The 27,172-nt window shown below is 40.7% G+C and overlaps 2 protein-coding genes across 4 annotated transcripts in view; one reads left to right on the plus strand and one right to left on the minus strand.

Annotated features, from left to right (window-relative positions):
* MYEF2 (myelin expression factor 2) overlaps positions 1-2,417 on the plus strand; it is a gene marked incomplete at both ends in the record, with an annotated part of 40,150 nt that extends 37,733 nt beyond the window's left edge. For all 3 annotated transcript variants that reach the window (XM_080707562.1, XM_080707563.1, XM_080707564.1), the window contains one exon: positions 2,254-2,417. In XM_080707562.1, coding sequence (XP_080563688.1) covers positions 2,254-2,417 — 164 coding nt within the window. The remainder of the gene's footprint in view (positions 1-2,253) is intronic.
* A 582-nt stretch (positions 2,418-2,999) lies between these two features.
* Positions 3,000-26,846, minus strand: SLC24A5 (solute carrier family 24 member 5; the record flags this gene model as incomplete). Its single annotated transcript, XM_080707565.1, has 9 exons — positions 3,000-3,322; positions 3,809-3,910; positions 5,991-6,197; positions 8,744-9,024; positions 10,616-10,716; positions 11,061-11,164; positions 11,244-11,327; positions 25,510-25,689; positions 26,726-26,846. 9 exons carry the CDS (start codon positions 26,844-26,846, stop codon positions 3,000-3,002), a joined length of 1,503 nt encoding a protein of 500 aa, XP_080563691.1.
* Between the last annotated feature and the right edge of the window lie 326 nt (positions 26,847-27,172).

A 27,172-nucleotide genomic window follows, 5' to 3' on the forward strand; every position in this document is an offset into this window, starting at 1 on the left:
TTTTTTTTTTTTTTTTTTTTTTTTTTTTTTTTTTTTTTGCGGTAACTGAGGATGGAACCTGGGACATTAGCTACACCCCCAGCCCTATTTTTTATTCTTTATTTTGAAACAAGGTCTCACTGAGTTGCAAAGGGCCTTACTAACTAGTAGCTGAGGCTGTCTGCAGACTGCGATCCTCCTACCTCAGTCTCCTAAATGCTGGGATTACACATGTGCGCCACCATGCCCGGCTTACTTTAAAGGTTTTAAAGTATATATTATATATGCTAATTTAATTATAGGATATGTACTCTAGCACGATTACTGTTTTTTTTTTTTTTTTAATTCTAAAATATCTTTTAGCCGGGCGTGGTGGCGCACGCTTGTAGTCCCCGCGCTTGGGAGTCAGAGACAGGAGGATCGTGGAGGTTCAAAGCCAGCCGCGCGCTGGCTTAGGAGACCCTGTTTCCAAATAAAAATGTAAAAGTAGGTCTGGGAGTGTAGCCTAGAGGTAGAAGGGCTTCCAAGAACCAGTACCACCAAAAAAATAAAATAAAAATAAAGCATCTTTTTCATGTTACCAGTTGCGGGCTGTTTGGACCCACTTGACCATCCTGATGTGATTTCTCTAGGGAGTTGTCTGTTCTCATGTTCAGAACACATTTAAGCACCACCAGGCCTGTGTTACAAGCACATGGTTTTACCTTAGTCTAACCTTATCTTAGACCATTTAATTAGTGTTGAGAGGGTGAGCAATTGGCGACCAGTTGACTTTAAAAAGAAATGTTGTAATAGGGAGTAGGTGGGGGAGAAAAAGGTAGAAAAGTAAATCATCTTAGTCTTGCATTAACATTAAAAATTGATCCCCTTGCCTGGAAAGGGCTTAGGCAATTTTTTTTTTTTTTTTTGTGTGTGTGTGTGTGTGTGTGTGTGTGTGTGTGTGTGTGTGTGTGTGGTACTGGGGTTCCTGGAAACCCTTCTACCTCCGGGCTACACTCCCAGACCTATTTTATACTTTTTTTTAAAATTTGGAAACAGGGTCTCTTAAGCCAGCGCGGCTGGCTTCAAACCTGCATGATCCTCCTGTCTCTGCCTCCCAAGCGTGGGGATTACCAGTGTGCGCCACCACGCCTGGCCTTAGGCAATTTTTTTTGACAGGCTGTTTTCTTTTGCCTTTCCCCTTTCTCTCTCTCTCTCCCTTTTTTTTTTTTTTTTTTTTTTTTTTTTTTTTTTTTTTTGCCCCTTTATAGAAGTAAATATGTCTGGTTTGGTTGCCAGACTAAAATTAGCTCAGACTGATCTGGCAACTCGTAATACGTGAAGTCCTCTAGCTTGACTTCATCTTGACATATATATCTTGAGGGGATGAAAATCTTATGGTAAGTGGTCACACTCTGAATCTATGATCCATTTGGATTTGGTCAGCAAGTATCCAAGTTTGCCTCAATGTAGGCTCACTTTATATTCGTTATTTACATAAATTATTAATAACCTCCTCTTAATCTCACAGGTGCTCTGGTTTTGATGGTGGATTTTTATGCCCATTTTGTATTTGATACATGACATTGATATACTTCAAATCCCACTCAAGAGCTGCAGTGATGTTAATTATATAAGGAACAGCTTTTTCTCCTCCTTCAGGATGCTTTTGAGATCCACCTTGCGCTGTTGGCATCGCGAGCTGTACTTTGACTTCAGTCTATTCTGCCTTTGTTTACATAGTATTTGATGCCACCCTTAAAACTCTGAGTCCAAATTGTGATGGGGAATAGTGGTTGGGCACTGTGGTGAAGAGCAGAATTTGTGGGGCTTATTTGCAGGGGATGAAGAGGTAAAACAAGGGCAAAAGAGAGACTGGAGAGAGAGATGGGGCAGTGAGGAGCTATTTATTCTCAAATTTTTAATTAAATGTGTAGGTTTGTTATTGAGTCCTGGTGAGCTAGTGGTGGCATTTTGTGCTGACTAGCCTTACTGGCTATAAAATTCACTGTAGAAGTTAGAAATTTAACAGAAATAAAACATTAAGCCCTAAGTAATTTTATCCTGGTTGCATATTGTATATTCTAACACATATACATATTTATTACTCTACGTGAATTGTGTTATATTCAGAATATAAAACAAGAATAAATGACCATATGATTTTTATATCACTAATGTTAATGCTTTTAACCAAATGACATACACTTCATTGGCTGTGAAGAATTCCAAACCTATGCATATTAAAGGGGAACCCATTTAAAGTGACTAGTAACTCTGTAACTTCTTTTCCAGGTCATGTAATGTTTGCAGAAATAAAAATGGAGAATGGAAAGTCCAAAGGCTGTGGGACGGTCAGATTTGACTCCCCGGAATCGGCTGAGAAAGCCTGCAGAGTGATGAACGGCATCAAAATCAGCGGCAGAGAGATCGATGTCCGCTTGGATCGCAATGCATAATTTCACGCCATGGTCGGAACAGTCCTCTGTCTGTTTTGCTGAATCTCCTAGTAAAAGTCATTTTTTAAGTCATACTGTATGCGTACAAAAGCTGTAAAAATGAACTTTTAAGAACTCCCACCAGCTTTTTACAGTATAATGTTACAGATATACTGTGATTTTTGTTAATCTCAAGTTTGGGTTTCTAAAGACAGTGAGTCTGGTCATTCAGTTTAAATGAATGGTTATACTGTTTTTAATGAAATAAGCCATTTCTTGTTGTTTTCAGTATGACATAGTAGTGTTTGTTTGTTTAGTTTCCCCAGCTTTTTATCAGCTTGTTTGTAAGGTCAAGATGATAGGTGAATTTTCAAAACTTGTGTTTTGTAATACACAATTGTCCATGAGAAGAAAGGGCTCAGATCAATTAGGATGCGATTTGGGTTGGTTTTAAATTTCCTTTCACTGGTGATAAAGAAGGACTATGAAGTTTTAGATTCTGAAGCTCAGAATGTTTTTATTTGACTTAAATGAAGACGAGGATTTTTTCCCTTTCCCCCTCACCCACCATTCATATTTCCCACATTAACACTATTAATAATATCAACCTCCACAACCCCTTATTTTATTATTTCCAATGATTCCAAGTTCATATAGGACTGATAATGTAGCAAGCCCCAAGTATACTAGTAGACAGACAACTCCCAACTTTCTGTCTAGTTTCCAGCCGTTAAAGTGAACTGCAAAAAAAAGAAAAATAATTGAAAAGTTGAGAGAGATGGTTATATAAGTCAGTCCTCTGCTGTTCACGTCTATAGGAGCCGAGGAATCCGTGAGTGCAGTTTTCATGAGCCAGGGCACGCCTAGGCAGAGCATGTCAAAGACGTTGGACCCCACAATGTTCGACATGGCCATGTCCCCTTTACCTGCAAGAGAAAGGCGCGCTGCTCAGTGTGCGCAGTGCCCATGTGTTTTATTAACCGTCTTCATAAGCAGAAACACTGGATACTTCTGTTGATATTGTTGGTTAGTTTTCGATAATTGTTGTTAGAGAAAAAGGCTTATTAAATTTGTATTTTTAAGTTTTTCCTGGGTTAGTATTTAAAGTCTTAACATTTATTTAATAATTATTTTTATTTATTAAACCAGTTTTTCAATAAGGTATTGTAGCTGATTGCTCTTCATTCTTATTTAACATAGTTAATTACTATCTCATGCACATTGCAGATATTATTTGGGGGATTGGGTTGAGTGAAGCTAATCTATTAAAGCATAGACTCTTCCCCTTGAGCCACTTCTTTTCTTCAGAGTATGTTAATGAAGAAATAAATATTTTCAGCGTTATCTTGACTCAAGTGTTTTTACCTAAGCTTGAAGGAAAAGCACTGCAGCTCGAAGGACCCAGTTCTTACCTTTTCTTGCAACCAACACACTTGCAATTGTGTCTGGTATGCTTGTTCCTGCTGCTAATAAAGTCAGGCCCATTACCGTGTCTGGGATTTCTAGTGTTTCCCCTGAAATAAGTGTAGAGGTTACAAGTTACGGATGTTGTGGATTAGCTAACCATTCTCTGCACATATTTCAGATACTTTTTCAGTGTTCAAAAATAAAATAGGTCTATTTTAACTAGCACAATATTTGAATTGCATTAGTAATTTGTGTAGCCCAGGCCGTACATTTTGAGTGACAGTATCTAAAGCTCTTTAGCCGCTGGCACTCTACAGTGAAGAGTCTCCATCTGTTAGCCTTCCAGAAGGCAGAGGTGCCCACTCTTACCTCATCGGGGCTGCTGCCTGCTCTATGCTACTGAGCTTGATATTTTCTTTTTAAAATTTTTCTTTAAAATAGTCAAAGTTAAGCAAAAATATTTTAGCCATTTTAAATGTGTTAACATGTATGCATTTTCTACTTTAGAGATATACCTAAAATTGGTATGGGGGGGGGGTCCATACATTTCTGAGGAAAACAAAATCCCTTTGTTTTCTACTTGAATATCTCTAACATTTGGCCCCAATTTATTAATACTTCTGTTAAATTTGATGTCAGTTCAACATTTTTGAGAAATGTATTCATTCTGGGAAGCAAACCAGAGAGAAGTTAAAATGAGAAGAAAAGGAAAAGACGACTGTTGCGACTGGAGCATGGTCTAGAATCTTCTCTCTCTTTTGTCTTCAAATGCCAATTAAAATAACGTAATTAGAAAATAGATTATTCACTGCATGCATATACATTGGACCTTGCTTTTTGTTCCTTGCCTTGCTAGAGTTAATGTGTACATAAACGACAGTACTTATCCTACGAGGGCCTGTTCTGTGATGTGTTGATTCTGGTTCCTGTTCTGTGAGCGACGGTTTCTCTCTCTCCCTGTTTTCCTTATATCAAATTGTTCTCTGACTGAGAAAATTTGGATAGATTTCATATGCAAGCTAATTGGACTTTTTCATCTTCCTCATTAAAGAGAGCAAAAGAAATAATTCTCTTTTTGCTAGCATGCTATTCTAAGACACATATTAATTTGGGAAAAGTCAGGGTCAGCAAATTTGGTGGGGGAGAGAGCCAACTGTAATTATTCAGTCTTTGTAGGCTGTGTGGTTTCTGCCACAGTTACTGGGCTCCACCAGTGCAGTGTGAACACAGTCGTAGATGGCGTGTCAGTGAACCGGCTGTGTCTGTTCAATTTCACGAATAAAAACAGGCTGGGGGGTCCGGGCACACAGGTTTGTTCACTTCTGATATAAGTCAGTTCAGCTTTACCTTCTAGAGAGATAATTCTAATTTTTTGACTCTATTTATACGTAGCTTTTCACTTAGCAACCAGAATGGATTATGGGCAAGCAGTAATAGGCTTTAATCATGGAGATAGTAGAAACCAAAAATAAAATGTTATTTAGACCCTTTTCCATCATTTCATGGTATATTTATGTTGCCATGTAGAAAAGCAAAATATCGTCAGGTCATACAGTGAGCACCCAAAATACCATATAAGAGACGGTAAGAACTCAGTGTCTTTCCCCAAAACCTGGCTTTTTTCTCTATTTTAAATAAGGACTAGAACCTAATATAAAGAGTTTATTGTGAACTCCATGTAATGTGATTTAATTATCGCCATAATAGATACCAAGTGAGTTTGATTTCATTTATAACATAATTTTTAAAATTATATCCCAGGCTATATACTAATGAGAATGTAGTTGACATGTAAGTTACAACTCTCGAAACATAAATGATCTTGTTATATTAATATGCAATGGTTTTATAAGTAGCACTAATAATTAGTTTTGCTGGGAAAAGACAAATGTGTTCTAGGGACTACTTTAAGTGAACATAAGTGATTTGTTCTTACGTGAAATTATTTTTTTATGCTATTATTACTTTACGTGTGTATGTGTGTAGGTAGGTAGTACTGGGAATTGAACCCCCAGGACATTCTGAGTTATACCCCCCCTCCAGCTTTTTAATTTCTGAAACAGAGTCTCACTAAGTTTCAGAGGCTGGCCTTGAACCTGTGATCCTCTTTTCTCAGCCTCCCAAGTACAAGGATTACGGGCAGGCCCCACAGCGCCTGGCTTGTGCTATTAGTCCTAATATACATACCAGCTATTGTGACCATCCATACCAGGACATATGTGAATGCAGATATCCATAGTGCAGACATGAAAAAGGTTATCACAAAGTAGTTTTTCCAAAACTTTCTTCTACAATCTGGTGTTGTTAGAAAAAGTAATGTAATAATAGGAAGAGATAATACCCAAAAAATTCGTTTTAAGTCTGCTTCGGGCATGTTGAAGACACTTGGTGGATCTGTTGTGGAAAAAAAAAAATACTCAAGTTTTCTCACATGGCCAGTGAAGTAACAGATGCCCATTTAGAAAGCTATGCTGGAATAAATTAGCTGTATACGTTTTTAAAAGATGTTTTAAAACATTTAAACACCTCATTACTGATATTGCTGGCAAACTTTAGGACAGACGATATAAGACGTGATACTCAGCACTTCTTGATTTAGGGACTTGAATTTATCAAGATGTCTTAGGCCATTTGCTAAAAATATTAGAGACTGTTTTGTAAGTGGGAGTTGGGCGTATCTTGATTTTCTCCAATGGGAATTGTCTCGGGGACTTTGTTTTGGGGATTAAGCTGGCTCCTACCCCGGCTATTCCAGCTGCCTCTGGCTTGCCTGATGATAATACATACTTGGGGAGTATACAGTGATTCTGCTATAATCTTTTAAAGTTATATATTCCATTCTAATTATTTATTTATCAGTACTGGGGATGGAAGCCAAGAAGAACATTCTACCTCTGAGCTATATCCCCAGTCCTGTTTCGTTTTTGATTTTGAAAGTGGGCCACCTGAGTTGCTGAGGGTATCACCAAGTTGATGTGGCTGGCCTCAAAACTGCAATCCTCCTGTCTCGGCCTTCCAAATAGAGGGATTCCAGGCATGCGGCACCACGCTCAGTTTCCATTCTCCATCGTAGTGTGAGTGGGTTTGGGGGTCTGTTTTAATGCCTCCTTTTATTTACTAAATTCAGGCTTCGCCACAATTTCTGAAAGGAACCTTAAGAAAATCAGAAGTTTACAATGTAACCTGTCAAATTTGAGTGTGCTCTTTTTGTTTGTTTTAAGTTTTGGAGGACAAGGATAACACTAACCTATTGAATAAAAATGGGAATTCACTTTGGAATTGTTTAAAATTTGTATGGCACTTATAAAATAATATACTCATTAAAGCAAATCAAATTACAACTGACTAATGCAAATAACTCATCGAGAAGTTTATCAAGCTTCAGCCAGTATGCCATTAGGTGTTACTAGGTATAATTTTAATATATTAAAGGAATTTGGACTTGGAATGGTTCTTCTGAGTTTCTTGTTTGAAAACTTGAATCTCAAATATTAGAAACTACAATATTTTAATGAGGGGTAAAAGTCATGGGTTTTTTTTTTTTGTTTTTTTTTGTTTTTTTTTTTTTTGGTACTGGAGGTTGAAGCCAGAGGCATTCTACTTTCAAGCTACATTCCCAACCTAATTTTCTTTCTTATTTGAAAGCAGGGTCTCACTAGGTTGCTGAGATCTCGCTAAGCTCCAAAGCTGGCTTTGAACCTGTGACCTTCCTGTCTCAGCTTCCCAAGCGCTGGGGTTACCTCGCCTGACTAATGTTTTATTTTTTAAGCGTCAGATTAGAATAAATTTGCTTACTAGTAACTTATAATTGGTTTAGACAGTCCCCCCCTTTTTTTTTTTTTTTTTTTTTTGGTGGTACTGGGGTTCCTGGAAGCCCTTCTACCTCCGGGCTACACTCCAGACCTGTTTTTACATTTTTTTATTTGGAAACAGGGTCTCTTAAGCCAGCGCACGTGCCTGGCTTCGAACCTGCATGATCCTCCTGTCTCCGCCTCCCAAGCGCGGGGATTACAAGCGTGCGCCACCACGCCCGGCATAGACAGTCCCCTTTTAAACAGTGAACTGTCAGTGTTTCTGGCCAGTGCAGAATTTGATTTCCTACTGAACATACTTAGATGTTTTGCTGCTGCTTTACTTAACATGTTTAAACTATTTTTTCTGTTTTCCTCAAACCCTCTCCTTTTCCTGAATTGCCAGTTTTTGTAAAGGTTGCTCCCTCTTTGAGCCAAGAGCAAATGCTCGGAGCTGTCTGTGCTTTCTCTTCTGGCCCCTTGGCACTCCCCTGGCACCTTTGGCAGTGCCTGCTCGACCCGGTCTCGCGTCTCTCCCCTCGCCAAGGCGCCTTTTCCTGGGCAGCACTTCAGCTGTTGTAGTAGGCTCCCACGGAACCTTCCGTCATGTTTCAGTTCTGTGAACTTCATTGCTAAAGCTCCCTGTTGAGAACCCGCCAGGCAAGCCTACACTGCATTTACGGTAGTCCCTTCTACCCGCAGCCCTCGGCCTCCCCACGGTGCTGTGTGCGAGGACTTGCATTGCCTTTTGGTAATGTCGTTCCCCTGGCTTCAGTCCGTGGAATGTCCTGCTCTCTCATCTCTGCATCATCTCATAAAGACTTGAGTTGCTCTTGTTATTGGCTACAGCAGGTCACTGAGTTAAAACCTTACCTGTCCCCCAGGCCCAGTCTTAACGTTCCTTTCTCTGTGTTAATCTCCTAATTGTCCCCACCAAATTTTATGCAGTCTGCCTCGTTTATGAACCACGGTTTTACTTTTATTTCTTTGTGGCACTCATGTCTTCGTAGTTTAGCCATTTTTCTTTTTTAAATAATGCAAACTTCCTAAGGGCTGGGACTTTCCTCGTCTCTGAGTCTCCACAGCGTCTCTAACAAAGGGAGGCTCCCTAGTGGATTCACTAAACGGTGAGCAGGATGTAGTCATTACCTTCAGAAACCTGGCTGAGACCGTGTAAACTTATAGAAAGCTGGGAGTAACCAGAATCTTCGTGAAATATCCCACTGTCGGTTCTTGATTGCCGGCGAATGAATGGCTGACCCTCGTCTTCCCATTCCATCAGAGTCTGTTCATTCCTCTCCTCCAAAGCTTTGGCAAGACAACTACAGCAAGCACTGCATTTCTTTATAATATATTGGTTAATTTTAATGTCAAAACACAAAACCAAAACATAGACTCCGTATATCAAAAGCAGTAAAGTTGCTTCATACCTGTAAATTGAACAAGAGAAATTTGTGTCTTAAATAGCAGAAGGAATTAATAACTTTTGGATAAAATCTTTCTGATACTCTTTTAACAAAAGCAGCATTATGACAGAAGTACATTACTAAATTTTTTTGTTGTTTTATAGCTTTGTCCAAACTTGATTATAGCATTATAATAAATTCATTGATAAAAACTGATACTCTATATATTTTTAAAAGATTATAAGTTCATTGGCTGTATTTGTAGATTTCCAATTTTAGGAATAAAAAATAGGCCTTAAAATAATAATTTCAAAATAAAGATAAAACTAGTGAGTAGTAATGAGTTTTCCCCACTGTGGTTCAGTGACATAGTATGTTCTCCCAAAGTAGGTAATAATTAAAAAAGATTATAGTATCTGTTAATTTGTTTCAACAGTCTCAATTCAAATTTTCTAGCATAGGCACTTTGTGTGAAATATTCAGACTGTGTTATACTTTGCTGGGGCTTTTTAGTTAGCTGAGTTAGGCGTATATTTGTAAGAAAACAGATATTCTCAAAAGTAAAATTGGAAGTCATCCTAAGAATTCTTTCTCTATCCCCTGGTTCCTCTGTAACTCTGTTGGCTTCTGCTCTCCCACTTGGACTTGCAGTTACTTTTTGTTTCCTGAAGGTGATTCTCCCTATGAAGAGCAGAGTTGGCTGGTTTCCTTAATGGGGGACATTCCTGAGCTTTTTTACACTCCTGTAGCCACCGTGCCTTGCAGACAACTGCCAGATCCCAGGAGGCACAGCCTGCCTTGGGGGGCAGACCAGACATCAGGATGATTGGTTTGGAAGTTCTCTGCCCTGCTGGATTGTAAGCTTCCTGATGGCAGGTACCATGTGAGGCTGCTGCAGACTGGACTTGTACAGATAGCACCATGAGCCTTGTTTTTTGCCTTTTCTCCTGTCCTCCGGGAGTTACCCAATGCACACGTGTTGTCTGTGTGTTTTAACCTTTCTTTCTTTTATGATGCCTGGCATAGTGATAAACACCTAGAAGATACCGGGTGCGTATCTGAAAAAAATTTAGAGCTGTCCACCAAGTCAGTCATCCTCGTTCATTCTTCTGCAGCAGCCAGACACCAGGCATTACGCGGATGACAGGGAGGGCCAACAGTCTTATTGACACCTGATCACTGCTCATTCTTCCAAGTCGAGTTGCCCCTGCCAAATGAAGCTAAGAGAAATTTGAAAGGGATTTTTATTCCCTTCATTTTTCCCCCTAATCTTTTATGACCCTGACTCCTTTTAACCAAGGCAAGGTAAGTAGCAGCCTAGTAAGAGAAAGCCAGTAGTCGGGGGTCCCACAGAAAACAGACTTTGGAAAACTTCCTGAACAGGCATCGAGTGGGAGAGGAAAACGTGGTGGTCTCCAGTGATGAGCGAGCACAAAGACTGAGGTGATCCACAGAAACTCGCAAGGTAGTCGGGAGAACCCACCGCAGGGGCGCGGAGCAAGTGAGCTCAGAGCCCCAGCAGGACACGCTGCAAAAGCGGCTGGAAGAAAATGACGGAGCGATCAGACTCCGTAGAGTTACGTTTCCCACAAGAGCAAAAGGATCTCAAGCTTACCAGTAAACTCGGTTGTCAAATATTATGCCAAAAACTGCTGCTACGCTCACTGTATAGGCTGCGCAGTCTCTGAATAGTGGCCAGCAGGACAGCGTTGAGACCTGTGAAATGATAGTTTGATTTACTGTTTCCCTTACGGTATAAGTAACTGGATCACAGTGCTCAGGATAAAAATAAAACCGTTTGTCTATCTGTACTCAAATATTGTTATCTTTCGCATACTGCTTCAAGAAAAAGGAATTTTAAAGAAAACTTGTTTCTAAACCTGCACTGACGTTCACAAATTTGACCAAGAACTATTTGTCAGTTAACAAAATTTTTTTTAACTGATTAATAAATGTGATTGAACATATCACCAGAGCCTCGTCGTTCATCCCAAACAATAAATGTTTTTTAGAGTTTGCTAAGACAATACGTTTTTATGGAACGGAGTTTTCTTACATACCACGTTAGACAGCAAGCCGCAGGCCGCACAGATACCAAGGAGATTATAAATGGCAGATCCAAGGATGGTGCTGATGCCGATGTCCCCCTTTGTGATAAATACGCCTGTGGAGGAGGAGCAGCGGCTCTGAGTGTGAGCGGGAACAGTCACCTTGGGAAAGCAAATAGGAGGGGCGATATTTACCTAGGAAAGCAGTAACCAGCTCAGGAGCCGAGCTGCCAGCTGCCATGAACGTTGCACCCGCGACATCCTGAGACAGTCCGAGGGCTGCAGAGAAAGGAAGTTGTTATGCCTGATGAGGTGAGAGACTTAAAGCCATAATTTCGCAAGACTACTCTTGGTGTAAGCTGGGAAAATAAGGCACACAGGTTAGAAAATAGAGAAAGCCAGTATCTTGCTCTATGAATTTATTACTTAATGCTTTGATGGAAAGGGCAAGAAAGGCCTGGCACTGTGGCACACGCCTGTAATCCCTGTACTTGGGAGGCCGAGATTGGGTAGGGTCACAGGCTCAAGCCAATGTCAGCAGCCTGGCATGGCCCTGTTTCAAAATAAAAAAGTGAAATCAGGGCTGGGGGTGTAGCTAGGAGGTAGAATACCCCTGGATTCAATCCCAGAACCAAATAAAGTTTAAAAAGTGGGGAGGGGAGGTCAGGAGACTTGGAAGGAACTACTTTGAAATTTAGTGTCCTGAGTGCTAAGATTCGAGCTCCTTTCTAACCCAGCAAAGATGCCTTTCTAGTTACAGAAATGTAGGTGAGTAGCAACAAGACTTCTTTGAAAGATAAATTGAAGGAGTTTATGAATCCTAATCAAACTTGAAAGAAGAAAAAAATAGTTTTTAAGATCTGTGAATAAGACTGAATTGAGCTTGCATGCATATTTGCAGTATCCACATGGTATAATTACAAAAGAGGAATTTACTTAGCTAATTAAAATCCCAATAAATAATATTTAATACGTGATGTGGTGGCGCATACCTGTAATTCCATCAAGATGGGAGACAGAGGCAGGAGAATCTTGGGCTCTAAGCCAGAATGGGCAACTGTTTGTATTTTGTCTCAAAATACAGGGGGTGGGGGGACAGAGGGATATAGCTTAGCTGCAGAGCACCTCTGGCTTTCTTCCTCAGTAACACAAACACACAAGATTTAATATTGTGTAGTCTGTTGATTTGAAATGCAGACCTGTTAAAACTAAGAAATATAAGAAAATACCGTCATTCAAGTAGTTGGTATATGTCCTCCAGACTTAAGAGCATGCGTGTCCATTAACTCTGATTGATGGGGGGAGAAAGTGGTAAGAAATTTTTGGTCATCCCAGTGTTAGAACTGAAAGATCTACTGTGGAGGAAAAGAGCTTGGTGGAAAGGGTGTCTTTGCCTTGGGGATGCCTTTAGAAATCTCCAACCTCGCTTTCCTGGTAAACAGATCAGCCAGCGCCAGACAGCAAGTCATCTGGCCTAGGTTACAGGGCGGTGTCAGTCAAAAGTCAGAATTCAGATGTCTGAGGCCTGCCAGCAGGCCGGTGGTACTTCCCGGTGTTTGCCATGCCCCTTGGCGCTCGACACCAACTTACCTGGGCCTCTGACCCGTGTGCCTGCCCAGTCCCTGTCCAGCCCTGTGAGACATGGGCGCTGCTGGAGGTCCCCAGTTCACCTCAGCCTTTCTTTTCTGGGACATCAGCCCTTGACCCTACAGGTTCCCCTTGTATGTGTTGGGGTAACAGATTTAATTATACAAAATGGCTATCATATTTCCACCTTAACATGCTTTTCTGGGAACTTTCGATTCCCTATTTAAAGAGAAGAAGGTAGAGAGTCTGTCTCCTTTTGCTAAACCTGAGTGAGCCTTTGTGACGGCTTTGGTTAATAGAAAATGACCAGGGCAGATCATTTCGAGGTAAAACATAGGCGGTTATACAGTTTTCCCAGTATCCTCTCTGGGGACATTTGCTGCACATCCCCAAGCCTCCATGAAAAAACCATACAGCGTGGACATGCCTCGGGAGTCATGCTGTTCTCCAAATTTTGAATCATCTGAGGCTAAGGCCCGTGTGTGTGTGTGTGTGTGTGTGTGTGTGTGTGTGTGTGTGTGTGTGTGTGTGTGTGTGTGAGATAGAGAGCGAGCGCGCGTGAGCGCGTACTTTCCAGCTGATTCTAGACCCACCCACTGACTATAACTATATGAGAAACCCTCCCACCCCTGGGCAAGAGCTACTCAGCTGGGCCCAATAAATGCCCAGAACCGAGAGGCAAAAAAAAAAAAAAAAGTGTTATCCTTTTAGGCCACTTGTTTGGGATCTGTTACACGGCAGTAGATAATCTATTGAGGGTTGTGACTTACATTTGGCTAACAAATGTTTTCTTAAGGACTAGGAATAGGGCGGTGAAGAGAACAGACAATGTCCCTGCTCTCCTGAGGCGTTAGTTCTAATGAGAAGCCAGATAAGCAAAATAAGTCTTATTTTAGAGATAAGTAGCAAGGAGTGAAGACAGGGAGGGAAGATAGAAAGTCATGGAGCCGGGCGTGGTGGGCACGCTTGTAATCCCAGCATTCGGGAGGCTGAGACAGAAGGATGGTGGTTCCTGGACAGCCTCAGCTCCTTAGTGAGGCCCTTACAACTCAGTGAGATTCTGTTTCAAAATAAAGAATAAAATAGGCCTGGGTGTGTAGTTCGGAGGTGGAATGCTCCTGGGTTCCATCCCTAGTAAATAAAAGAATACATCTGTGCTGAACAAGGACAAACTCCTTTAGGCATTATTCCCTAAACAATACAGTATAACTACTTATATGACAGCTATATTAATTAGGTTATAGATGATTTAAAGTAGGCAGAGGGTGTGTGTATAATATATACAAATACTTTAATATTTTATATAAGGAACTTGAGCATCCTCAGATTTGTGGTATTCTCAGAAGGTCTTGTACCCCCATGAAACTGGGAGATGACTATATATGTGTATGTATTTATAATATGTAAATAATCACCCTAATCAGTATGTTACATACACGTACACACCAAATAACATGTATTTCTTAACCCAAGGCATTCTCCCTCTAAGCTCCGCCCACAGCCATTTTAATTTTTGTTTTGAAATAAGATCTTGTTAGGTTGCTGAGAGTTGCTACATTGCTAAGGCTCGCTTTGAACCTGCAATCCTCCTGTCAGCCTCCCACGTACTGGGGTTATAGATTGGCACCTCCACACTCAGTCTCATATTTGCTTATTAAAACTCTTTGCTGTGTGGTAGGGCAAAATCACCATAAAATTTAAAAATAGGATGAAAAGACAAAGTAGATCTCTTTTTCGTTTTAGGAGTGAAAGAATATACTTACGGCATACAGTTTACTTCTATGTACATAATTTAATAATATCAACTATCCTCAGATATGAGTGATAGAATTCTCATTTTACAGATTAAGAAACCGGTCTAGAGTCTGTCTTGGAAGGTAGCTCAACGGTAGAGTACTTGCGTGGAACATTGGAGGCCCTGAATTCAATCGCCAGTACCGCATAAAAGTCACATGCAGAGTAAGGATCTTAAATGTTGGGAGTTAGGGCATAAACCCTGAGGGCTGATTACCACCTCGTGGGCCATTCAATTATTATTTTTCCCTGTTTCATAGCATGGGCACCCTAACTACCCCTATTTCATCCTTTTCTAGAAGAGAAATAGTTACTGGGAGTCAGGAATACATTGGAAGCTTTTTAGCATATCGGAGAGAATTTACAAATTGAGCACTGCTGATGCTATGGATTATCATGAACTGTCTTGCCACATCAAATCAAAGCTAGATAATGTGGAGATGGAATTGAAAAAGAAGACAGTCCTTTATCTCAGAATAATAGTCCAAGCTTGGTGTAGTTAAAAGACTCACCAATCTTCCTTTAGTGCTAGCTGAAGGATGCTTCATTAGAAAACTTCAATTTCAAGAAAGAAAACTGATCCATTGGACTGTTGCAAGGCAGAAAATAGAGGTCCCCTTAGAACACCTTGCTGTCTCAAAAGGCAGCAAGAATAAAACTTGTTTCTATTCACTGGGTTCTAATTGAATTAAAGATTCTGTATAGATGGACGCATAAAACTTCAAAGATATTTTAACAAGTTATATCTTAAAGTTCTGAGAATATTTTGTAAAATGGTTTATACCTTTGAACTTTAGAATAGATTGGCTTTGTCTTTTTCGACCTTTGGGTAGCACTTTTCTCTGCTATAGTTTATTATTATATATAAATTGTTCTGGGGTTTTTATTCCTCTCTGGCTATTACTCTTTCCCCCCTCTCTATTACTCTACAAGAATAATCACATTTTCTTCAGGATATAGTAGAAATGTTCAAGGTTAATTTTCTTTATAGGTTTAAGTAACCATCCATTGTTTACATGAAGTACAACTTTATGGTAATGAGCTGATTATTAAAATTCATCAGATTTTTTTTTCTGAAGTGTGTTCTCTTTTGTAATGCCACGTTGGGAAGTTTATGACGCTTCTTGAAAATCTCCTTTTCTGTGATGTTGTAGAAAACTGAGACATGAAATCTCTCCCTGCCAGTGGTTTGATACGAGACTTTAGATGAGTCATTCAGACAAGCCATATATTTTGTCATCCCTAAAACTGGAAGGTTGTACTCTACGATGTTGAGGCTATCTCTTCATTTTTCCCAGTCTTTACTCAAAATGTGGAATACAAATTCTTTGCCCTGAGACTCTGTATCATGTTTATATTGTGATTTAAATTTTATTTATGATAAAAATAACCCAATCCTACATTATTGAAAATTTGAGACGGAGAAGAAAAAAGAAGAGTCACTTAGACTTTTACCATTGTATTTTAGCCACTGTTACCATTTTAATATATTTCCCATCCTTTTCTCAGTACACAGTTTTTGATAGTCTGTGACCACACACAATTTGATGTCTTCTGGTTCAATTAAAATAAGCCTAAGCCGGGTGTGATGGCACAAGCCTGTGATCCCAGTACTTGGGAGGCTGACACAGGAGGATCTCAGGCTGGAAGCCGACCTCAGCAATTTAGTGAGGCTCTCTGCAATCTAGCAAGACCCTATTTCCAAATAGCTCGGAGGTAGAATGCCTCTGGGTTCAATTCCCATTGCCACAAAACAAAATCCTGACGATTCTCATGCTTTGTTAGTGAATTAGAGTATTAGAACCAATCGGAAGTCATTCAGCTCTAGTGAGTAGGATGTGCAGCCACGCTGAGTAATTCTACTTGGGGTCCTCAATAAAGTGTCAACAAACCAGATTTTTTTTATGATTGACAAAAATGGCTCTGAAATTAATTTCAAATGTATTTCTATAAATGTTTTGAGTAAAATCAGCATAATGAAAATCAATGCTTAGTCCCTCAATCAGCCACAACTGTACATACGTGCTGTAGTGTTTTCAACAATAAACATAACTTGATTACTGTGTATCTTCTACTTCTTGTTTTGTCTGAACTACAAAGGAATGAATTCTGAAACACATGCATAAGACTTTTTTTTTTTTAAAGTCCGATTCGGTGAAAAAGAAGGACCTCCCACCCCCAAACTTCACAGAGCATCCCAGTGGACTTTCGCCTGTCCTTGGCTCATCATATGAAGCACACTCAAGATACTTTATCTCCCATCATCACCATCACCTGTGCTCCCCAGTTTGCCCAGGGTCAGAGGTGGGATCGGAGCCTCGATCTTTCAACACCAGAATCCTACTCCCTTGGGTCTCTGTGAGGGCAAAGCGATTAGTGCATGGCTCTATTAGCATCGCCGCTGATATTGCTTGTTCTTCCAACAGCATCATGGTAATACACACACGCCTCAGCACTTCCTTAGATTTCTATGCCTGGTGTAGATTCAGATGCAGTCCAAGGGGACCACAATTTCGATCAGAGTGAAAAGAACAACAGAGAATGAAAGGCTCCGAGGAGGCTGAGCGCCCGTGGATGGGAGGGGAACGGTATTCTGAGAGTCTTTGTTCTTTGGGAAAGCTTTTGCCTCTGTAAATATCACGAGGATTAAGAATCAAACAATCCCCCGAAACTGTAGGCTATCCAAATGCCATACTCACGGAATTATTTGACTCTCAAGTTTTATCAATTTAGAACCAACTCTACCAGGAATTAAAACCTGCATTTCTTCCTTATTGTCTATCTTTGAAACACAAAGTAGAACACCGGCAAACAGTTTAAAGCAGAGAGAAGAAAGATAATTTTTAAATAAAAAAGTAAATATTTAAGGATGTTTTCCCCAAATCTTATTAAGATCATTTTTATATAAGATATGTTGTAAATTCAAAAGTATCAGCAAGGTAGATTAGAATTTCCAACTCGGTAGCATATTAGTATAATATTTAAAAAGAAACATTTTTTAGCTAGTTAATTGTGGAATTTGGGCTGTGTCAAAGCGACTAATCTTAAGAGGTTCTCCGAGTTTTCTATGTAAATATCTTCCTTTTAAAGGAAGCTGCTCTAAACAATGGCTCAATGTCCTTGAGATCCCTGTTACATATCAAAAGGATATTCTTTTATACTAAACTTAATGCGTATTAAAAATGAACTATTAATAAAGATGAAAATAGTCTAATCTTTAAGTTAATATAGTTTACATTTTAAATTTATGTATATTAGCTTCTATAAGAAATAACTTAAAGGTATTACTTTTATTTTTTGTGGCAGTGCTGGGGATGGAACCCAGGGACATTCTACCTCCGAGCTACACCCCCAGCATGATTATTTATTCTTTATTTTGAAACAGGGTCTCACTGAGTTGCAGAAGGCCTCACTAAGTAGCTGAGGCTTGCCGCGAACCGTCATCCCCCTGTCTCAGCCTCCCGAATGCTGGGATTACAAGCGTGCGCCACCACGGCCGGCTAGTGCTTGTTTTTATTTACCTTAAATGGAGTTTCAAACTCTAGCAGATGCACCACAGATTTGGCACTTGCTGCAAACATGCTTACTGACTGACTTCATCTATTTACCTTCTCTACTTACATCTTCGCTGGATACGGGATCCTAACCTTTAGAAGCTCTTCTTAGGTGATAGTGAAACTTCAGCGACTGTTTCTCACACACCAGGTACTTGCAGTAGCTCCGGTAATTGGCACAAAGCTGTACGAACTAAGAACTATTATTATCTTGCTTCAGAGCTGAGGCTGAGAGCATCTCAAGTGCATGCCCAAGGCCACAAGCTGGGGTTTGGTCCCTGGCCGGGTGTGGCTCCGGGGTGGGCATTTTCAATGAGCTCACTCTAGACCACTGGACCATGTGCTGGCTGCATCCTTCTCTCCAGCTCGCCGGCAATTCTCAGTATTCTCACCAACCATTCAGCAAGCATATCAAAACACACGTATAGAAAATGTGGGAGGAAACCCTGGGACAGCAGTACCAGAAAACGACTGTAGGATGATGGGACCTGGCCGGGCGTGGTGGCACACGCTTGTCATCCCAGCATTTGGGAGAACGAAACAGGAGGATCCTGGCTCAGGGCCAGCCTCAGCTACTTAGTGAGGCCTTCTGCAACTCAGTGAGGCCTTGTTTCAAAATAAAGCATAAAAAAATAGGGCTGGGGGTGTAGCTCGGAGGTACAATGTCCCTGCATTCCATCCCCAGTACTTAAAAAAAAAAAAAAATGATGTGACTTAACTTCTCAAACGAAGAATAAGAATCTTAGGGGGTTCATAAGTCAGGCTTATAAGAATGACCTTTTCTTGCCCCTTGACATCCTCAGAGGACCCAACAAGAAAGCGTCTAGAGTAGCTCAAGGGGTGGAATGAGGGACCCTTGCCTTTATCCTTACCCATTACTTCTCGTGCCCCTTGCTCTAACTTGGTCTTAGAGGCCCCCCTTTGATTGCATCCTCTAACTCCCGCCCCAGAATCTCCATTTTTTGTTCCTACCACAGAAGCCAATTATTTTCTCCAAAGTTAAAATGCTTTGACAACTAGCGTGCAATATAATTTCCCTTGAATACTGTGGGTTAATTTCACTTCAGCACTATGTGTTCAAAGAATTACCATTAGCCTTTTTCCTCCCCATAGCCTCTGAATGGGGGGAGGAGAATATGCAGATAGGATTGGATAGGGGTTTGGCCGTGGCATTTCTTGCAACAGGCCTGCCAATTCTTTCCTTGTATTTTGGGTTGGAACTGAGAACGCATGCTTACCGGAAATTATTGCATCATTTTGGATGCATGGGTTCCACGTGATTACACTGTGATCTTATGTATACTTTGATTATTGACTGGTTGATTTTGTGGCACTGGGGAATGAATCGAGGGGCATTCTATCTCCGAGCTACATCCCTAGCCTTATTCTATATTTATTTACTTTTTTATTTCAAAACACTAAGATCTCACTAAGTTGCTAAGGACCTTGCACAGTTGCTGAGGCTGCAAACCTGTCATCCTCCTGTCTCAGCCTCGTTAGTACTGGGGTCATAGGCATGTGCCACACCTAGCTTTTACATACATTTTACAAAATATTTAGATCTGGAGGTTAATTATTATGGAGAAGCACGAATAATATTAATTTATAATCCTCTACAGGTTGCTATAAGTCTAAAATAATTTCTGTAAATAATGCAGCATAGTTTTTCTATTTTGTAAAATACTTCATAGATACAATGGGCATCAGATTATATATATATATATATATATATATATATATATATATATATATATATAATACCCTTGGGAATATATATTATATATTGAATATATAATATTCAATACCCTTGGGAAGACAGCTTCTTGTAAGATTGTTCAAATGGAACAGGTTTCCTGAAACAACCATATTACAGTAGGTTAATCTCAAACCAGGATGTGTAAAGTTATATAGCAGCTGCAGGCATACTTGGGTTCTGACATTGGCAAGACCAGGGACCTGCTATGTACTGACTGCGTGGTCTTGACAAATGGTCTACTATCTTGGCCTCAACTTTTCACATCATTAAAAGCAATATATAGCTCCTGCTTTCTAGGGTTTTTGTGAAGACTAAATGAAATAATATATATGGGAATGTATCTATACATACATACATGTATAGGAGTAAATATATAACACACACGTGTATGTATATGTGCACCTGCAGCATGCTTTTGGGATGGTATAATAAATACTGACACATGAATGAAATAACAGTCCTGCAAATTGTGAAACACTACAGTCAACTGTTTTGAGGATCATACGAGTGGTTACTAGGGAGCAAATGAGTGGGACCACTACAACTCAGTGTCGTCAGGGAAGGCTGGCAGAGTGCAACACACTGGCGGGCTTCGGAAGCCAGGTCCATGGACGTAAACACATGAACTGGGGAATGTGTGTTTTATGGCTGATGTCATAATTCGGATGAGACTATGCTACACCTTGAACAGAGAAATGACAGGATGAATGTATGGCCATTTAAAAATGAGCTAGGACTATTCCTATCTCATTTCATCGCCAGTGTTTTTGATACCCGAGAACTTGAGCCGATTCTTAATGACTCCAGATGATTTTGCAGTGGCACAGACACTCATCAATCACACACTCATCATAGCTACTACATTATTTTTATGGCAGTGATTTGCTTGAGCAATATATGTCTGTTGGTGAGGTTTCAAAGTAATTTCGCCAATGTATAGTGGAAGTCATTATTATATGAAATCACTTAATAAAGTTTATTTTGAGGTCAGAAGCTAAACTTTAATGTAGTAGTTTCTTCTGCAGGGCTATAAATGTTTTTCATTTATTTTTATAAGCAAAGTTCTTGATATTTTTTTTTCAGTTCTGCCATTGTTTAGCATAGTCATTGTTTCAATTGCATTGAAATTTATTCTTCATTTTGAAACCAGGTCTCACTGAGTTGCAGAGGGCCTCACTAAGTAGCTGAGGCTGTCCGCGAACCGTGATCCTCCAGGTCTCAGCCTCCTGAATGCTGGGATTACAAGCGTGCACCACCACACCTGGCTTGAAATTTAAAGTTCTTAGTTGTATATGATTAACGTGTGTGTGTGTTTGTGTGTGTGTGTGTGTGTGTGTGTGTGTGTGTGTGTGTGTGTGTTTTACAGGGAATTGAACCCAGGCACATTCTACCTCTGAAGTACACCCTCAGCCCTCTTTTATTTTTTTTTTAATTTTTTTTAATTTTTAATTTTTTTGGTGGTACTGGGGTTCCTGGAAGCCTTTCTACCTCCAGGCTACACTCCCAGACCTACTTTATACTTTTTATTTGGAAACAGGGTCTCTTAAACCAGCGCGGGCGGCTGGCTTCGAACCTGCGCGATCCTCCTGTCTCCACCTCCCAAGCGCGGGGATTGCAAGCGTGCCCACCGCGCCTGGCTAGCCCTCTTTTATTTTTTATTTGGAAACAGGATCCCACTAAATTGCTGAGTGCCTCACTTAAGTTGCTGAGGCTAGCTTCAAACCTGTGATCCTTCTGTCTGAGCCGCCCAAGTACTGGGATTACAGGCCTGTGCCACTATGCCTGGTTGATGACTAACATTTTTTAATTTTAAGGGTTATTTTTACATTTTTATAATTAAATGTGTTGTACTGAACACAAAAATTATTAGAATGGAGGGGATTATACAAATAAACTATATATGCATATGTATATGTATAGACATATATGAACTTAGTACTTGAAAATTGATTGGTGGAAAATAGTATAATATTCTATAGCAAGAGAAGTTTATAATGGAAAAAATAAATGCAGAAAATATTACTTAGAAGAAAATACGACAATTTTTGGAACCTAGGGATAAAAAGATCTTTCTAAGTATAAAACAACCAAAATGAGAATCATAAAAGAAAATATTTGTAAATTTACTTATATATTTAAACGTAAATGTGATACATATACAAAATACTAAAGGAAAAATAAACCATAAATTTATGTCATATAAAATTATATTATAAAAATGTTAATATCTTTACTTTTTTAAAGTATCAATAAGAAAGATGACAAATCCTCCCCCTTCTGTAGAATATGAGCCCAAAAAGCACAAAAGCAAAGAAAGCCGCAAACTTCAATAAACGGAAATATTCAACCTGACAAGTGAAATCAATATGGGAAATTCTAGTTTAATTAACAAGGATATTAAAAGTACTATAATTTTCTGTAACGCATGCTGCTAAACATTACGGAAGCTTATATTGCCACACCCTTTGTAGAATGCACTCTGGAAATATATAAGATTTAAAATACGAATAGTTCTGCCTCTTAGTCAGGAAATGATCAGAGGACTGTGCAAAGAATTTGCACATGTACGGGTGCGATGCTGCTTAAAACAAAAACGAATGTATACCAGACCAAAGCTCTAACGAGATTAAGAGTGTAAAATAATAAATGCCTACCGGCTGCCCATAATAAAGCATATTTAGCAATCAAATCAGTTATAGAATCGTGGACTATCATGCTACCATTAAAAATTATGTTTCTGAAAGTAATGATATGGAAAAATGTGCACAATATAGTATTATATGAGGAAAAATAAAGATCCCAGAATGTATATATGTATTATGTATGTATATATGTATGTATATATGTGTATATATATTACATATACTGAAAGAAAATATTGCACAACAAATGGTACAAATAGTGGCTGCGAGGATCTTTGGGGTGATAGGTGATGTTACCCTTTTCTTCTATTTTTTTCTTGTACATACTTGCACATATTTAATCAAAGTAAAAATAATGTTAATACCAGCCAGGCGTTGTGGCGCACGCTTGCAGTCCTAGTATTTGGGAAGCTGAGACAGGAGGATCGCGGTTCGCGGACAGCCTCAGCTCCTTAGTGAGGCCCTCTGCAACTCGGTGAGACCCTGTTTCAAAATAAAGAATAAAAAATAGGGCAGGGGGTGTATCTCAGAGGTCGAATGCCCCTGGGCTCTATCCCTAGTACCACAAAAATAAATAAATAAATAAATAAATAATAAAATGTCAATATCATTTACCCTACATTGAAGAATATTATCAGTGTCAATGTAAAATGTGGAATCAATACCAGAGAGTATATATTTATATTTACTTAAGTTTAGCAAACATAATTTTAATAAACTTATTTTTCTTCCTTGAACAAATGTAGGTTGAGTGCCTCTGCTATCGCGGAATAATAATTTCAGGGCCTACGGATCCTGCTACATTTCGGCAAGAGAGAAAATGTCTTGACGTTTACCAAGGGTGGGGGTGAGGCAATGGGAAAAAAAAAGCTGAACTTCATGATTTTTTTTCTGTGTGAAGAAATGTGTTGGAAGGATTAGGTTAAGGATGCCACTCTGTGTGTGTGTGTGTGTGTGTGTGTGTGTGTGTGTGTGTGTGTGCGCGCGCGTGCGCAGCTGGGGATTAAACCCAGAGGCATTCTACCTTTAAGCTATACTCCCAGATTTTTTTTGAAACAAAGTCCTACTAGGTTGATAAGAATCTCACTATCTCACTATTTGCTGAGACTGGCCCCAAACCTGTCTCAGCCTCCCAAATACTGGAATTACAAGTGTGAGCCACTATGCTCAGATCTTTTTTTTTTTTTTTTTGGTGGTACTGGGGATGGAACCCATGGGCCTTCTACCTCCGGGGTACACTCCTAGACCTATATTTTAAAATATTTTATTTGGAAACAGGATTTCTTAAGTCAGTGTGGCTGGCTTCGAACCTGCGCGATCCTCCTGTCTCTGCCTCCCAAGCACGGGGACTACAAGTGTGCGCCACCACGTCTGGCAAGATCTTGTTTTTTAACTAAAGACTGAACCCCGAGGCACTCTACCTCCAAGCTACACCCCCAGCCCTTTTTAGTTTTCATTTGGAAACTAGGTCTTACCAAACTGCTGAGGCTGGTCTTGAACCTGCTAATCCTCCTGTCCCAGGCTCCCCAATACTAGATTACAAGTGTACACCACCATTCCTGGCCCATCATTTCTTAATAAATCCTGTGAATATGCATTAGGAAACTCACCTGTTTGTCTGGGCTGTGAAGTAAGCATTCTCAACCAGTTAGTTAAACAGCCAAAATTCCCTTAAATGGCATAAAATATCACTGATACCCTGATTTTAAAGACCAGCACATGCATGAAGGGTTATACTCAAAGTCTGGGGTGATATGCCCTGTCCCAGAACACGGGGGCTTGGACAGGCTGATCTTATTTTTCAAAACCAGCAATCAAGTTTAATTTTCAATAACTGAATTTGCAGTTGTCCAGTGTTTGAGGTCACTTTACATGGGCTGCAGGATTTATTTATTCGTTGATTCTTAACTATCAATTGTTTTCTTAATAGCAAGATTCTGGGAAAGGAAAAGAGGGAAGGGAAGTTCTGAATCACATTTGCTTATCACGTACCTCTTTTTTAAAAAGCCGGGCGTGGTGGCATGCGCTTGTGATCCCAGCATTTGGGAGGCTGAGACGGGAGGATCGTGGTTCGTGGCCAGCCTCATCTACTTAGTGAGGCCCTTTGCAACTCTCGTGAAACCCTGTTTCCAAATAAAGGATAAAAAAATAGGGCAGGGGGTGTAGCTTGGGGGTAGAATGCCCCAGGGTTCCAATCCCAGTACCACACACACACACACACACACACAAAAAAAAAAAAAAAAAAAAAAAAAATCTATAGGGAGTTGGGCATGGTGGCACATGCCTGTAATCCCAGTACTTTGGAGGCCGAGACAGGAGGATCACAGGATATAGACCAGCCTCCGCAACCTAGAGAGATCCTATCTCAAAACAAAAAAATAAAAATAAAAAAGGGCTGGAGGGTGTAGCTCAGAGCTGGCATGCTCCTGGGCTCAGTATTCAGGAATGAACACACACACACACACACACACACACACACACACACACACACACAAGCTATAGTGATATTAGACAAAACCATTAGCCAGCCATGGTGGCACATGCTTGTAATCCCATATAAGCCAGGAGGATCACAGGCCTCAAAACCAGTCTCAGCAGCTGCATGAGACTCTCAACAACTTGGGGAGACCCTGTTTCCAAAAAAAAAAGATAAAAAGAGGGTGGGGGCTGGTGGTATAGCTCAGATAAATTCCCCTGAGTTCAATCCCCAGCAAAACACACACACACACACACACACACACACACACACACACACACACACACAGTTTCTGAATTGTAAAATGGAAAATATAAGGCATCACATTATATTTGGAATATACACCAAGCACACAGACGTACAATCTAGGAACAGTTCTCATAACGGCCACCCAGGCTGTACAGTAGAGAAACAGGAAGCTTCTGTAGATAGGCAGTATAATAATAACCGCCTGGTACCAACTAACATGCTCTGCTACATAGAACGACCAAGAGAAAGCACTTGGGCTGCTTCCTTCCCGGGACCCCACACTCACAGTTCGGAGCTCGGCACCAGCTGAGCGGGATGCAGCTGTGCTGAGCGGCTCCAAACAGCCACATCTGTGTGCCATGACCCTTCTAGATGGTGGTAGGGGAGCTTGGCGGCCACTTACACTTGCTGATGATTTCCAGAGAAGGTAGGAAGTACTCGTCACAGACGATAGATATCGCCAGGAACATGTAAAGGATAATTAGGAAGTGGATTATGATGGCTCCGTCTATGCGCTCCTGCTTGGTGAAAAACCCTTCCGGAAACTCCGATGATGGAGAGAGTTCACACTGGGTGCTGTTTTCTGATCAGGAAAGGGAGGCGACAGTTAAAGAGTGTTCTCGGGGTCCCGCATTCCAAGCCCACAAAGAACATGCATTTCTCTAAGGAAACTGGAGTATGTGGGTAGAATTGTGGAAATCCGGTGAAAATGTATAAAAAACCCCTTCCGAACGGGATGTAGTTGTACAGCTTTAGTCTTTGGAATTAGAAAGCGATTTCTTTAATGAAATAAGCTGATGATAGTGGAAGAATTGTTAAAATTACAAATAATTAAATCACTCCTCTCTATGTCTTTCTAAAAGGAAATTCTGAACTCATTTTCCTCCCCAAGTAGAAACTATGTCCCTGATAATTTTTTTTTTGCGGGTCTGGGGATGAAACCCAGGGGCATTCTACCTCCGAGCTACACCCCCTGCCTGATTTTTTATTCTCTATTTTGATACAGGGTCTCACTGAATTGCAGAGGGCCTCACTAAGGAACTGGGGCTGGTTGTAAACCTGGATCCTCTGTCTCAGCCTCCCAAATGCTGGGATTACAGGCATGCACCACCACGCCCGGCTTGAATAAATATTTCTAATAACCATACAATTGCATTTTCTCATTCCAGAGCCCAAGTTGTGCTCAGGCCTTCAAAGAATGACCCATGGTTGCAGAGAGAGAGACTTCCTAGAATGAAATATGTTGTTGATTTGTTCTCATGATGAAGTCTCCAACAAGAACAGCGGGAATCTCACCTAGTTCTTGATCTCAATGAATTGCTTGGGAGCTATTTTTAAGAAAGTTTCGGAGGAATCAAAAGTGTTTGATATTCTTCCAAGTGCTTAAGATCAGAGCAAATGCGTCAGAAAACAGAAGCAAAAACAGAAGCAAAAGCGAATTGGGGGCAATCTCTCTCTCTCTCTCTCTCTCTCTCTCTCTCTCTCTCTCTCTCTCTCTTCTCTCTCTCTCTCTCCCTCTCCCTCTCTCCCTCTCTCCCTCCTTCCCTCTCTCTCTCTTGTCTCTGTCTTGCCATTATATGTGGTGGCAGCCGGGGTCACTGGCCCCAGGGTCCACTTACCTGTAGCCCTTGGCACACGCAGGGGCAGGGAGGCCCCGGGAACAGGCTGGCGTGCAGTGGTCCAGACGATGCCCAGCAGCAGGGCCCTTCTCACCCACTTCGGGTTCCCTGTTGTCTGCATTTTGCTCTGCTTTCTGCAGTGTGCGGCTCTGGGAAGGGAGAGAGGGGGGATTATGCTGAATCATGTGAGGAGCCTCCTTCCTGCCCCAGTGCCTGCCCAGGGCACATCTCCGCAAGGCCAGCATGGGAGAGAGAGGGTGATGGGAGCCAGCCAAGCTCCTCTGATCAGGAGACCCGAGCCCCCGGAGGGTGGAGGACGCAGGGAAGACAGTGGACCAGCACTGTCTCCAGCTGTTCCCCGGCACACAGTCTCTGAGGGCAGACCCAGGCAGCCTGAGAGTTAGTTTTTATTGTGTTGTGTTTTAATTCGGTCTCTTTGTGGTGCTG

Source organism: Muscardinus avellanarius, assembly GCF_963383645.1.
Source record: "Muscardinus avellanarius genome assembly, chromosome: 12".
Lineage (NCBI taxonomy): Eukaryota > Metazoa > Chordata > Mammalia > Rodentia > Gliridae > Muscardinus > Muscardinus avellanarius.